The sequence below is a fragment of the Mixophyes fleayi genome, chromosome 1, assembly GCF_038048845.1.
Source record: "Mixophyes fleayi isolate aMixFle1 chromosome 1, aMixFle1.hap1, whole genome shotgun sequence".
Lineage (NCBI taxonomy): Eukaryota > Metazoa > Chordata > Amphibia > Anura > Limnodynastidae > Mixophyes > Mixophyes fleayi.
Window position 1 is genome coordinate 363,277,125 of NC_134402.1, and position 15,929 is coordinate 363,293,053.

A 15,929-nucleotide genomic window follows, 5' to 3' on the forward strand; every position below is an offset into this window, starting at 1 on the left:
TTAATTTTACCAGATCATGATCACAACTTGAATGTAAATTAAAAAAAAGGGCTAATTTAACCCTACAACTGTATTTTTACAGCAAATCCTACTGTTTAACTACATTTCAGCTAAGGTCTTACATTCCATGGGTTGTCAGAACACCTTTATTCACTAGGACATTATTCTTTTTACGTCATCGCTATCTAGATGTTATAATGTCTCTTTAGATTAAGTCATTAGTTAGATTAGATTAAGGACCAGAATGCTGTTTTATGTCATCATGCAACTACTTCTGCAAAAGTGCACTGGTTTGTACTGGTAAACAAATTGACTTAAAGGCCAAGATTTTGGCGTCTGCATGCTTTGCACTATCTGATGGGAGGAGTTGGCGGACCAGGGGCTTTCAATGTTAAGTGTGGATTAGGCTCATGACGGTGCCTAGTTTGACATTGGAATTTAAAAACGAGATTTAATTTTACAGGGTGGGATTATTTAAATGAGATAGGGATGCTTTATAAGAGGGCATACAGTGTTTTCTAATCTGCAAAAGAATTTTAATTTTTTCCTACTTCTAAGGTCCCAAGGATGGGGCCCTGCCTCCTATTATTTAAAATAATTATAATAGAATATATTTTGCTGCTTCATAATTGCTGCATACTTCAACCAATGTAGTAAAAATATTCAAACCCACAAAATTAACACATATAAGACAAGTGGTAAACAGGGGTCGATCTTGTCAGGAACCGTTCCTGTGCTTTCGCTTCTTCACAGGGATAGACGCCTGCCTCTATGACGCGGCAGTATCTGGTTACCTGGCAACCAGACGCATCTACTCTGGCCTCCCAGAGATAAACCCCCCTATGCATGCGCGTCCTGTTGCTAGGCAATGAGACGCTATTCCTGGATCCGTTGGTGGTTGCTTACGTCAACACTGCCAGTAATTACGTTATCCCCCTTCTTCTATATATAAACAGCTCTGGCACCACTAGGGTGCCAGAGTATTGGGTCCCCATGATCCAGTGCTTACTGATTTGCTTCCCAGTATCCAGACTGTCTCCTGTGTTTGATCTCAGCTACCTCCTGACTCGCTCCTGATTATTCCTACTAGTTTGATTATTGATTCTTGTGTCTGACTTCGACTGATTGACTACTCTAATGGATCACCCTCCTGTACTTCACGTCTGCTCGGATTTGACTCGACTTGCCTGACCTCTCCTTGGATCTTCCTTGTGTACTTACCTGCATGCACGGTTTTGACCGGGATCATCTGACCATTCCATTCCATTGAGTTGCTTCACTGATAACTCTCTTTGAGGACCGTGACCTGCATGCCTTCCGCAGCGAAATCCAAACTCTCTTGCAGGTGTACCTAGCGAAGACCAGAGGCACGTTAGACTCCGCACCTCTCTGTTGAGTTGAGCCAATAACAGAAAGCAACCTTCTTGTCTCATACAGAATGTGATAGTATACTCTGACCATATCTATAGATGGAACAGCTGAACCCTATGCCCGTGATCTTCTCCTGCATTTTGCCCACCGAGTCGAGCAGCAAAAGGCGGATCAAGAACATCTGTTGCAATGTGTCCAAGGAGTGGTATCCTGCTTTCATTCTCTGCAAAGTTCCCTGGTAATTCCTCAATCTGTTGTTTCTACTACCGCTGTTACTACTTCGGCGGCTTCCACCTGTACCACCGCTTCTTCCTCTGTGTTACCCATACCTTCCCCCGAGAAGTATGACGGTGATCCCAAGAGATGCAGGGGATTTTTAAACCAGTGTACTATCCACTTTGAATGTAAATCTGCCGCCTTTCCCTCAGAGATTTTCCCTGATGAGCTGTCAAGCTCTTGCCTGGGCCTCCCCATTATGGTAGTGACCCTCTCCTCGAAAATTCTGCCTACATTTCAAAAGATTTTTGATGAGCCTGGACGAGTCTCCACTGCAGGCTCAAGCCTTTTGAATCTCTGTCAAGGATCTTTACCTGTTGGCCAATAAGCAGAGCTGTTCTGCACTCTGGCATTGAACTACGTTAGAATAATGAGGTTTTGGTTGCAAGTTTTTGGCAGGTCCTCACCGACCGCATAAAAAAATGAACTCACTTCCAATCTTGATGCTCTCATTTCCCTGGCATCAGGATTGACCTCTGTTTCAGAGAGAGAACCCAGGAAAGGTCTTCTGCAAGATGCATAACACCTCAGGTGGTGCTTCAATTCCAGAACCCAGTTTCTCTGTGAGAAGAACCGATGCAGGTTGGTCACTTCCATTTATCTTCCGAGGAGCGAAAGAGACAGTTTAAACAGATCCGAACTTGGGCATCTCCTGAGTTTCTGTCCGAAGAGATCTGGAAACTCCCCCTTCTAGTCAGAAAGAGGGAAGCCATTCTAGGAGATGCTGTTTCCACTCCCTGTTTATCCCATAATCCTGAGTTCCAGATCCTTCTCAACCTCAGCCTTCATGGATTCTGGCTCTGCTGGAAACTTTAACTCGGCCACTGTTGCCTCGCAGTTCCATCTGCCTATCCAGACCTTGTCCCAGCTGCATTCTCTCACCGCTGTGGATGGCAATCGTGTCATCAATGGTTCCATTTCCAGTGTCTTCTCCTGTGAGGTTGTTGGAAGGAGCACTGCATCAAGAGTGGATCCAATTTCTGGTACTGCCCCACTCAGTCAATCCTCTCATTTTGTTTTTACCATGGCTATGCGTCAGGCACTGTTCCCGCCGTTCCCCTCGGTAATGGGGGCGGACGCCTGCCTTTTCTTGACGCTATTCTGGATCTTCACCGCGCATGCTTGGCAACATCTGCATTCCATTGCTAGGCAACGGGATGCTCTCCCTCGTTCTGCCAGCATTCAGCTGCACTGGATCACTAATCTGCTAACACATATCAGGCACCACCTCACTTTGTTTAAGGATCCTCCCTACTGCAAACTCCCTTCTTATAGTGCCTTCAGAGGTGTCTTCAGCAAGATCAAGTCTGAGGTACTGCCTCCTCATCACCCCTGGAACTGTCCGATTGAATTGATTCTAGGCAAGCAGATTCCCAGAAGAAGAATTTATCATATTTTTCTACCAGAGACCCAAGCAATGTCTCAGTATATTACAGAAAACCTTCAGCGTGGTTTCATCAGAAAATCCTCCTCACTCGCTGGTGTGGGATTCTTCTTTGTAAAGAAGAAAGACGGATCTCTTTGTCCATGCTTAGACTATCGCCAGCTGAGCAAGATTACAATCAAAAATCGCTACCCTCTACCTCTCATCTTTGAACTATTTGACATGATTAGTGGTGCCCAAAGTTTCTCTAAATTAGACTTCCCTGTGGCGTACAACCTTATCCATATCTGTGAAATGGATGAGTGGGAGAGCACCTTTAATACCCAAGATGGGCATTACTAGTACCTTGTAATGTCTTTTGGTCATTGTAATGCCCCAATGGTTTTTCAATCATTTGTCAATGGGATTTTCCAGGACCTTTTGTATGTTTTGGTTGTGATGTTATAATGACATTATAATCTTTTTGCAGGATCTTCCTTCTCATCTAATTCATGTCAAGGAGTTACATTCTTTTCTCCATAATGATTGGCTATATTGCAAAGTGGAGATATGCATCTTCAAGGTTTCTCAAATTCCTTTTCTGAGTTTCGTGGTGTCTGGTTCTGGGTTACAAATAGACCCCAAGAAAGTGGCAGCTGTCAATGACTGGCCACAGCCACAAAATCTCAAAGCCAAACAGATATTTGTAAGCTTTGCCAATTACCATTGGCAGTTCATCAAGGTTTTTTTTTTACTTTTAAAGATAAATAATCATATGAACGTGGTAATTAATAAAATATTATTAGTTATTATTGGTTTTTAATAAAATATAAAGTGGTGAAGAAGCTAAGTAATGTTATCTATATCTGAAATACGAGTTTGGTATCAATCTGTTCGCAATTGCTAAAGAAAGTTTCCAGTGTTATTTGTGTTTTGTTCGCACCTTGCAAACGCTAGTTATAAATGATAACACTGGTAGAATATTTAATGTCCTTAAGACTGTGCATCTCTTAGTGGGTTATGCCCCATAGGAGAGGTGACTGGTGGTTCTGTCCAAAATAGTGTTTTGTTAGAAGTGGAATTGAAGAATTCCATTGAGAGACTTGACATCCAAGGAGACTCAAAAATAAAAATCAGAGAAAAGACCCAACACAAGAGACCTGTGTGGTGTTTGTAAGTCTGGACCAGGTAAAGATGAGTCATATATAAATGATCCTCACAGGAGGAGATAGAAATGGAAGTACAGTGGTTGAGTTTCAAACAGTTTGACATCATGCCCTAACCAAGCTACACTGAAGCTGATTGAGTATGAACGGTGTTAGTGTCGAGATCAAGTTCTAACCCATCTTGGTGGTCTTGAGTGTACAAAGCCTGCAAATGTTGAGTCAAACCAATGAGTAAGTAACACTGTGAAGCCAGGAACCCTAAGCATAACAATAGCTCACAGTAACTGTAATTTGTGTATGATCCCTGTGATAAAGTGCATGGAACACTGAATTAGTGAGTGACTATTTAATGTAGGGGATTTAGGAAAGTTGCTACAGGGAACAAGGGTGAGAGTAATTGTCAACAAGGTATGGATTGTTAGCACACTGTTGAGTTTATTATAACTACTAAGTATGTGCTGGAGGTGTTCAGTGGGCTATGTTATGAGATGGTCTAGTACCTGTTTATTACTATTTCTATGAACAGTATTGATGTACTTGTGATGTACTACTATTCAATTGTGGTTTTTAAACTGGTTAAGGGCTCTTTCCACATTGTAACCCACAGAACTCAGGGATGTGAAGAAACTAAGTTAGCCTGGTGGAAGTCTGAGCAGGAGGGAGGTGCACTGCCCACTAGCCCTCAAACCCGGACTATCCCGCCTAATTTGGAACAGTTATGAGGTATGTTGTGAGCATTCAAATACAAAGTGGAGCTTTAAAACAAAATAAAAATCCATTTATACAATGCTATGTCAATTAGCTGCACATAGATTTACGGGAACATTTCATCAAAGATCAATGCAGTGCAAATATTTTTCATACTATAATTACATTTCCTACAAAGCCACCCTCACACAATTGTATTAATTATGAGCCAATAATTTATTTTTTAATTATCTTTTTTTCTAACCTTGCTTACTTTGATGAACCATAGATTATAAAGATGAGAAAAAAATAGTACTTAATGACTGCCTTTATAGCTTGGCTCACATAGTCCAATGTGGGGGGGAAAGTGCATTATAATATCATAGCATTACTACTAATTATAACGTGTGGGAGATCTGAGGCAGAGCTGGGAATATTGCTGATATTAAGATCATGTTGAAAGAATCTATAACTCTATTCAGGAGAAGTGTAATATGCTCACTCCATTCGGGTATTGCATATATATTTAGATCCAATATGCATGACATACATATTGATATACACAGAGGTAATACTCAGTAGAGGATTTCCATTTTCACAGTGACAGTTCATCAGGAGTGTGGGGAAGAATATAGATAGCAGTGGGAGGTAAGTAAGTCAGGTCATTAAACTTAATAGCAGTAAGTGACAAAGCTTCACACTCAGAGGAGTGAGTTTCATAGTCATTTAACTTCTAACCTTCATTGGGTTATAATGGTATCTTTAATATCACAGAGAGCTGTCAAGTGGATAGATATAAAACGTGACTTTGAAAGTTCATCTTTCCTGAATCTCTGGTAGCTGTGGGATAAGCTTTGCGGCTACGTTTCTGGACAATAGAGCTTATTCGCTAGCATAGCATTTAGGTGCAATATTTGTTCTGAACTGCAGCAATTTGCTTTTCTCTGTCTAGTGCAAGTTAGACAATGTATAATATTGTATTTAACATTGCTTTCATTGTAAATTAATTATTTGATGTAGGATGAGCATGTTCTCCCAGAAAGTGCAAATTAGATTTCACACACCTATACTTGTATTCTATTTCATCAAATCAGCCCTCATATCTACATCAGGTGACAGTTCATTATAAGAGATTTTCCACAAGAGCAAATTACAACTTGTAAGCTGACCACACGTGTACACAATAAGAGTTGGGCCAACTAAAATAGCTTGAAAATGTTGCTAAGCAACCATCTCTGTGACAACCAGTGATAGTAAAAGTAATATATATACATAAGAAGACATGATTGGATCAGACCCTGGGATTCATGACTCCCACTGAGGCTGAGCTAAGGTTAGCAGAGAATGAATTACGATCAGCATGTACTAATTGCTAAAGAAATGGTGCCCATGGACTGCCACGGATCTCAGCTTAGCATTATATGATATATGCAACACATAGGGGTATAGTTAGTGCTTCTCCTTTTATTGGGGAGTTTTTCCCATGCAAACATTGCGACAGTACATTTACCACTGCAATCCACATATTACTATTGCCATCTCAGGGTGGCAAACTCATAAAAAATGAATTATTTATTGAAATAAAGCATTTTTTCTAATATAAATTACAGCATAATTATTTATTTTACTATTTTTTAAACAATTTTACTTTTTGTTTTTCTAAACATTTTTCTGAAAGTGGAACTGGAAGTATAAGTCCAGGCTTCCAGTTTCTCTGCGTATGGGTGACACGGTGACAATACAAGATTATGATAGATAGGGGCCATACAATATAAAACATATAATATTACATCAGAAAATGTTTGTACTTCACAACTATATGATTACAATTATAGATAATGCATTATTATTTTTCTGTAATTGTACATTAGGACCTATTCAAGAAGCAATTCAATATAACAGAATTCATAAATATTATTGGGTAAATTAACCTTGCTGATACAAAGCAGTTACTTATTTTTATGTTGTGCAAGTGTTACCTGATTAAATGGCCATGAAGTATGCAATGTCATGATTCTGTTTTATAATCCTTTTCAAGAGTTTGTTAGATGCATGTTTATGTCTTTTAATAATCTTGGTCTTTACTGTTTATTCTTAAAGGGGACATACACCTTTGGAGTGGGGAGGTTTACTAAAACTTGCTTTAATTATTACATCTTTACATATTTTTACAGTGGCTCTGTGTCAGAGTGTCGAATGTAGCTAACTGCATGTCGGGTATATCTTCCTGCCTACTATGTTTTACAGCCGGGATGTGACTGGATCGTACCTGTTGGATATAAGAAATATTTGCTATTTCTGTGCTATTTTATTGAAGGTAATTTTCTTACATGTTACTGATCTTCTTAGTGTCTACCATCTGATTAATGACTTACTATCCTTCACCAACCAGACCTGTTTCTGACAACCCTAACCTTGATAACCTGACCTTTGACTTTTAATAAATCTCCAAACCTATGCTGTCCTAACTCTTGGCCTATCTTCAACTTAATGCCTTGCTCTATTGTCTCTTGGACCCATGTACTGTCACCAGCTGGGGTGAGCACATTATTGTCATGTGATGATCACGTTTTAGCATGATTGCTTAAAAAATATTATCAACAAATTTTCTCGGTGTAAAACTATACACAAATTTTTGAGATGACCAAGACATACATAATATAAAGTAAAAATGAAGTGTATTACATATTACCTGCCAGCCTGCAGCACACCAGATATGCTGAACAGACCAAAGTCTGTGATCACTACTTTTCCATTGTCATAGAAAACATTTTTCGATTTGAGGTCCCTATGTACAATGCCCTTGGCATGAAGATATCCCATTCCCTAGATTGCACAAATGAGAAAAATGTAATTAGTTGGGTTGACATAGTGTGAACTTGAAAACAAAGGAGACAGTGTAAATAAGAACACCAATTATTTAAAATTTCGTTTCGGGTGGAGTTCGCTAATTTATGATGAACTTCAAGGTCTACTTAGCTGTGGTGTGGTGTTCTCCTGCCATCCTGCAGGTCCATCTAAACCTTTGACATTCCAGCACTGCTCTACACTGTGCAAAGGTGGGACTGCTTAATTCACACAAGGGTCTTGTTGATGCACTTTGGAACTTTCGATTTGCATGAATTGGAAGTTCACAAGGGAGAGGCATTAACAACATTTCTGCAGACAAGTGATAGTGGCCAGGGGATGGGTGCAATGGTGGACACTGGAGCCTGCATCCCAGCTAAGTAGAACTTTATAGATACTCATAACTAAGTGAACTCTAACCAAAACGGCATGTACTACTGTTTTTCTTTAATGGTGGAGTTCAAGGTAAGTCACAGTCAAGAGGGCACTTATAATCAGTATGAACAAGACACCATTTATTATATTTGAATTATATACATAAACATAAGTAAATGTCTGCATGACTTGTTTCATATATTGCTTTCCACCCTTATGTCACTCAGTGTGTTGTATTGTGTACCTTCTTTTGCAATTTGCTCTCCTACTTTTCACTTTCCCTTGTTCTATGTGCTGACATAAGACCAGAGAAACATATAACTGCATCTTGATGCAGGTCTATTCCTGTTCTCTAGCATATAGATCAGTATTATTACTGAATTAAGGTGTATAAGAAGGTGATGATGAAAGGAAGCACCTGCAGAAATGGAGGTATCTGTATATTGTACTTTCTAGTCATAGCTGCCAAGATATGATATTTGTAAATAACACTGGAACGTGATCTGTGGATTGCAGATAAAGACACCCTAGCCAATATAGCCTGGACATTTGTTTTTTAATTAAAACATATTTATGAGATAGAAATAAAGTGTATTTTATCCTTTCAACTACATCCGGGCATAATCTACTCTTTTAGTAAAACAAGATGTTCTACAAGTACTCCTGTGTGCTCTGTCCACCAGTTTATGAGGTTGTGTCTTTTATTGAATTTAAATTATTATTTTACTAAATCTTAAATAATTTTATTTCCTTGATTATTTTAAGCATATTTAAACCTTTATCTTCTATCATCCAAGCTGCACATGTATTAGACACCATGGTGTAAATGTATCTTTCCCTTTACAAGGCAGCGCCGCTTTAAATTTAAGCTGCGAACACGCCAAACTCGCAGGAGTTGCAAAAACCGGGGTATGATACATTTACCCCATGTGAGATATTTATAAAATGTGTGTAAAGAGAAACTGGTAAAGAAGTGATTTGATAGTCCATAGACATAGTTTTTGGAATTCCGATTCCCTCCAGTTTTTAGTGTTTCTTTACTCCACTTTTATAAATGTTCCCCTGTGAGTCTTTCGTGTAAACAATTTGGTTACTCTTTTTTTTTTTTGCTTTTTATTCTATCTGTGAATACAATACTCATTCAGCAAATGTAAAACAACCAAGGGTCCATGCAAACTCTTCTGTTATGACATCACACACCTCTACCAGTGCTGGTGCACCTAGATTTACCACCAAAGCAAACTAGTTCGAAATGGAGTAGAAGGTTGTACTTGCCGATAGAAGGAGTTGGGTGGAGCCAGGGTATTCACACAAGAACACTTGATTTTTATACCAGCTCTGAGCTGGCAGAGATCTCGTGTTGTTCTATGTTTTAATGGGAGACATTTTTTACCTTCTGGTGTCACTTTGGCGGAGAGAAGCATTTCTAGGTGAACTCTGTCCAAAGCTTCAAATACACAAATATGTCACATGCAATAAAGACAGTGCAGACTCATGATTAAACCGAACAATATTTTAGGAGTAAAACTAAACAGGTTTTATTTAAAGAAAAGAGTGATTTATAAAATTGTAGGAGGTTGATGTGACACACTTTCTGCACAGCTCTGTCACCTCTCTGCATACCTTGGTGCACTTCTAGTTTGCGGTTTGTGAAGGTGTCTACTAAGGCCAGAAAGTAGTCCTGCACTGCTAAGTGCTCTGGGTGGACCATCTGGGTACAGGAGTGCAAAGCCTAAAAGGTTTGAAATGAGAACTTAGGGCTCATGGTAGAGTTGGATGTGAATGGTGTTTTCAATGTATAAAGCACTAGTTACGTTTAGAGATGAGCGCACTCGGATTTATGAAATCCGAGCCCACCCGAACGTTGCCGATCCGAGTCGGATCCGAGACAGACCGGGGTATTGGCGCCAAATGCAAATCTGAAACCGAGGCTCTGACTCATAATCCCGTTGTCGGATCTCGCGATACTCGGATCCTATAAATTCACCGCTAGTCGCCGCCATCTTCACTCGGGCATTGATCAGGGTAGAGGGAGGGTGTGTTAGGTGGTCCTCTGTCCTGCTATATCTCGTGCTGTTCAGTTCAGTGCTGTGCTGTGCTGTGCTCAGTCCAGTGGTGCTGTGTCCTGTGCTCTGTCCTTCTGAGGTCAGTGGTGCTGCTGGGTCCTGTGCTGTGTCCTGTTCAGTCCAGTGGTGCTGTGTCCTGTGCTCTGTGCTTCTAAGGGCATAGTTATTTCCCCATTATTCCCCTGTGTTTAAAAAAATAAAAAAAAGTTATTTAAAAAATACCAAAAACTAATTTAATTTTTTTTTAATTACCACAAAATTTGCACAACCAATCCTGCAGTATAAGCCCATTGGTACTGCAATATTACCAAGTTCACACATTCAGCAGTAAAAGTCCAGTGGTACTGCAATTTTACAAAGTTCACACTTTCTGCAGTATCAGTCCAGTGGTGCTGTGTCCTGTGCTCTGTCCTGCTGAGTTCCGTAGTGCTGCTGGGTCCTCCTGTGCTGTGTCCTGTTCAGTCCAGTGGTGCTGTGTCCTGTGCTCTGTGCTTCTAACATAGTTATTTCCCCATTATTCCCAAGTTTTTAAAAAATTAAAAAAAAGTTATAAAGAAAATAAAAATAAATTTTTTAAAAAAAATATATAATTATAACCAAATTTGCAAAACCAATCCAGCAGTATAAGTCCATTGGTACTGCAATATTACCAAGTTCACACATTCTGCAGTATCTTGTGCTACATATAATGGAGACCAACAATTTGGAGGATAAAGTAGGGAAAGATCAAGACCCACTTCCTCCTAATGCTGAAGCTGCTGCCACTAGTCATGACATAGACGATGAAATGCCATCAACGTCGTCTTCCAAGCCCGATGCCCAATCTCCTAGTACAGGGCATGTAAAATCCAAAAAGCCCAAGTTAAGTAAAAGTAGCAAAAAGAGAAACTTAAAATCATCTGAGGAGAAACGTAAAGTTGCCAATATGCCATTTACGACACGGAGTGGCAAGGAACGGCTTAGGCCCTGGCCCGTGTTCATGACTAGTGGTTCAGCTTCACCCACGGATCTTATCCCTCCTCCTCCTCCCCCCCCCTACAAAAAATTGAAGAGAGTTATGCTGTCAGCAACAAAACAGCAAACAACTCTGCCTTCTAAAGAGAAATTATCACAAATCCTCAAGGCGAGTCCAAGGGTGTTGGTGGTTGTCAAGCCTGACCTTCCCATCACTGTACGGGAAGAGGTGGCTCGGGAGGAGCTAATGATGATGTAGCTGGCGCTGTGGAGGAACTTGATGATGAGGATGGTGATGTGGTTATTGTAAATGAGGCACCAGGGGGGGAAACAGCTGATGTCCATGGGATGAAAAAGCCCATCGTCATGCCTGATCAGAAGACCAAAAAATGCACCTCTTCGGTCTGGAGTCCCACTGACAGCCCACTGGGTAGATGCATCCCCTTCCGCAGCAACAGCAACAGCATCTACAAAATGGCTGCTCGTGCAAAGGCAGGCAACATTGTGTATTACAGGCTTTAATAAGAGGCACAACGCTGACAACATATTAGAGAAACTGAGGGAAATTATCTCCCAGTGGCTTACCCCACTTAGACTCTCATGGGGATTTGTGGTGTCAGACAATGCCAGTAACATTGTGCGGGCATTAAATATGGGCAATTTCCAGCACGTCCCATGTTTTGCCCACACCATTAATTTGGTGGTGCAGCATTACCTCAAGAGTGATAGGGGTGTGCAGGAGATGCTTGCGGTGGCGCGCAAAATTGCTGGACACTTTCGGCATTCAGCCAGTGCCTACCGCAGACTAGAGGCACATCAAAAAAGCATGAACCTGCCCTGCCATCACCTCAAACAAGAGGTTGTGACGCGCTGGAACTCCACCCTCTATATGCTGCAGAGGATGGAGGAGCAGCAAAAGGCCATTCAGGCCTACACAGCCACCTACGATATAGGCAAAGGAGTGGGGATGCGCCTCAGTCAAGCGCAGTGGAGACTGATTTCCGTGTTGTGCAAGGTTCTGCAGCCATTTGAACTTGCCACACGAGAAGTCAGTTCCGACACTGCCAGCTTGAGTCAGGTCATTCCCCTGATCAGGCTGTTGCAGAAGCAGCTGGAGAAAGTGAGGGAGGAGCTGGTAAACCATTGCGATTACACCAGGCATGTAGCTCTTGTGGATGTAGCCCTTCGTACGCTTTGCCAGGATCCGAGGGTGGTCATTCTTTTAAAGTCAGAGGAATACATTCTGGCCACCGTGCTCGATCCTCGGTTTAAAGCGTATGTTGTGTCTCTGTTTCCGTCGGACACAAGTCTACAGCGGTGCAAAGACCTGCTGGTCAGGAGATTGTCCTCTGAAGAGGACCGTGACATGCCAACAGCTCCACCCTCATTTTCTTCCACATCTATGGCTGCGAGGAAAAAGCTCAGTTTTCCCAAAAGAGGCGCTGGCGGGGATGCTGATAACATCTGGTCCGGACTGAAGGACCTGCCAACCATTGCAGACATGTCTACTCTCGCTGCATTGGATGCTGTCACAATAGAAAAAATTGTGGATGATTACTTTGCTGACACCATCCAAGTAGACATGTCAGACAGTCCATATTGTTACTGGCAGGAAAAAAAGGCAGTTTGGAAGCCCCTGTACAAACTGGCTCTATTTTACCTGAGTTGTCCCCCCTCCAGTGTGTACTCGGAAAGAGTTTTTAGTGCAGCGGGGAACCTGGTCAGTGAGCGGCGAAGGAGGTTGCTTCCTCATAACGTTGAAAAAATGATGTTTATAAAAATGAATAATCAATTCCTCAATGAAGTACAGCACTGCCCTCCAGATAGTACAGAGGGACCTGTGGTTGTGGAGTCCAGCGGGGACGAATTGATAATGTGTGATGAGGAGGAAGTACACACTGTAGGGGGAGAGGAATCAGAGGTTGAGGATGAGGACGAAATCTTGCCTCAGTAGAGCCTGTTTAGTCTGTACAGGGAGAGATGAATAGCTTTTTTGGTGTGGGTGCCCAAACAAACCAATCATTTCAGCCAAAGTTGTTTGGTAGGCCCTGTCGCTGAAATGATTGGTTTGTTAAAGTGTGCATGTCCTATTTCAACAACATAAGGGTGGGTGTGAGGGCCCAAGGACAATTCCATCTTGGAACTTTTTTTTTTGCATTATATGACCAATCAACAGTCGTTTGCCATGTTCAAAAAGTAAAACCAAATTTAAACAAATTCAAGAAATTAAACCAAAAATAAAATGCCCTGTCATAATTTAAAACAAGAGGTATTGACGTGCTCTAAAACTACTGTATTGTTGTTTATATTTTATAAACACTACACTTGAAAGCTTGAGTCTTTCAATGAAAAAGTAACTGTCCATTGCACGAATATTTGCAACAGGGACAATTTTAGGGTTAAGAAAGTCAACTAATAACACTTCGACGCTGTCTGTCTTTATAAACACTACACTTGGAAGTTGGAGGAGGTATTGTGGCCCCGGCACCAAATTTACTACCGGGGCCACTCCACTGTGCAGTCCATATTTAGGTGTATCAGATATTAAACAACGGTGACAGTTGATGCCCAATTTTTTAATTATATTGTTGGCGCTGTAAAAAATTGTGTTCCGGGCACACCACACTACGCAGCCCATACCCTTTTTTGGTGGAATTCTGACCCGTGGATGGTTTTTTAATTATATTGTGGCCTCGGTACCAAATTGTGTACCGGGGCCACCACACTACGCAGTCAAGATAGATAGATGCGTATCATAGATAAAGTACATTCAGTGGTGTGGGGCAAATTGAAAAATATTCAAAATGCACTGACATTATCAAAAACAAGAGGTTTTTACACGCTGAAACTCCAACATGTATATGATGGAGAGGATGGAGGAGCAGCCGTATGTGCAGTGTAATGCAGACCTGTTGAAGGTTTTTTATATATTTTATTGTGGTGCCCAGTGCCCACTACTCTACTCAGTCCAGATACTATTTTTGGGTGTAATTCTGACCTGTTGAAAGTTTTCTATATATTATATTGTGGTGGCCAGTGGCCAGTCCTCTACGCAGTCCAGATACTATTTTTGGGTGTAATGCAGACCTGTTGAAGGTTTTCTCTATATTATATTGTGGTGCCCAGTGCCCACTACTCTACGCAGTCCAGATACTATTTTTGGCTGTAATGCAGACCTGTTGAAGGTTTTCTATATATTATATTGTGGTGGCCAGTGGCCAGTCCTCTACGCAGTCCAGATACTATTTTTGGGTGTAATGCAGACCTGTTGAAGGTTTTCTATATATTATATTGTGGTGGCCAGTGCCTAGTCCTCTACGCAGTCCAGATACTATTTTTGGGTGTAATTCAGACCTGTTGAAGGTTTTCTATATATTTTTTATTGTGGTGCCCAGTGCCCACTACTCTACGCAGTCCAGATACTATTTTTGGGTGTAATGCAGACCTGTTGAAGGTTTTCTATATATTTTTTATTGTGGTGCCCAGTGCCCACTACTCTACGCAGTCCAGATACTATTTTTGGGTGTAATTCTGACCTGTTGAAGGTTTTCTATATACTATATTGTGGTGGCCAGTGGCCAGTCCTCTATGCAGTCCAGATACTATTTTTGGGTGTAATTCAGACCTGTGGAAGGTTTTCTATATATTTTTTATTGTGGTGCCCAGTGCCCACTACTCTACGCAGTCCAGATACTATTTTTGGGTGTAATTCAGACCTGTTGAAGGTTTTCTATATATTATATTGTGGTGGCCAGTAGCCAGTCCTCTACGCAGTCCAGATGCTATTTTTGGGTGTAATTCAGACCAGTTGATGGGTTTTTAATTGTATTGTGGGGAACACTCCTCTACGCAGTCCAGAAAGATACCTCGTTGCAACGTTTTGTACTAAAAAAAATAAATTATTGTGAGGTGTTAGGTGTTCAGAATAGCCTTTAAATTAGTGGAAATTATTGTTATTGAATGTTATTGAGGTTAATAATAGCGTAGGAGTGAAAATAAGCCCAAAAACTTGATTTTTACACTTATTTGGATTTTTTTTTAAAAAAAACAATCCAAATCCAAAACCTTAAATCCGAACCAAAACGTTTCGGCAGGTGTTTTGCAAAACAAATCTGAACCCAAAACATTGAGAAAATCCGGATCCAAAACACGAGACCTCAAAAGTCGCCGGTGCACATCCCTAGTTACGTTTGTGGCCATATGTAGACTGAGTCACCTCCTGCACTTACGTCTGTAGAGGCAGAAAGCGGGAAGGATGTGTGTGTGTGTGTGTAAGTGCATATTGGTACAAATGCAACTTATGTAGACTGAGACTCAGACGCCTATGTGCAGTCAGGTGACAGGAAACTTGCTGGTGTCAGTCATTGATGTAAGTTACGAACTGGTAGTGATGGACCTTGAGATTCCCTGACCCTTGGAAAACTATCAAGTTTTAATATTGTATTATTAGTTTTCTTTAGAAATGTCCTTGGATACGTTGGCGCATGACTCCTCAGAGACAATGATCATATGCTAATCACCTACTTTTGCAGCAGTGGAGTTAGTGGTTTGTCCAATGCACTTTCTTAGTTAAGAGCATTAGCAAGTAAAGACTTGAATGATCCATCATTGTGATTCATTCACTTGAAGGGGCGATGAATGTAATATATAAAATTTCTTTACTCAACCACCCTCTGTTGCAGTGATGATCCTACACATCGTTCCATAGCGCAGTTCAGGAAAAACAAAGAATACAGGCGCTCTCACTCAGTTAATGTAATGCAGCACCTCATAAATAGTAAAACATAAAAAGGATAGCAAGAGGGCACAAAGGAATAAACGTGT

The 15,929-nt window shown here is 40.9% G+C and overlaps 1 protein-coding gene and 1 long non-coding RNA gene across 4 annotated transcripts in view; one reads left to right on the forward strand and one right to left on the reverse strand.

Annotated features, from left to right (window-relative positions):
• Positions 1–15,929, reverse strand: part of KSR2 (kinase suppressor of ras 2) — a 388,289-nt gene that overhangs the window by 38,101 nt on the left and 334,259 nt on the right. For both annotated transcript variants that reach the window (XM_075178524.1, XM_075178525.1), the window contains exon 16: positions 7,556–7,689. In XM_075178524.1, coding sequence (XP_075034625.1) covers positions 7,556–7,689 — 134 coding nt within the window. The remainder of the gene's footprint in view (positions 1–7,555; positions 7,690–15,929) is intronic.
• Positions 1–15,929, forward strand: part of LOC142096420 (uncharacterized) — a 71,529-nt gene that overhangs the window by 35,928 nt on the left and 19,672 nt on the right. For both annotated transcript variants that reach the window (XR_012678054.1, XR_012678053.1), the window contains exon 2: positions 4,784–4,899. This is a non-coding gene — a long non-coding RNA (uncharacterized LOC142096420). The remainder of the gene's footprint in view (positions 1–4,783; positions 4,900–15,929) is intronic.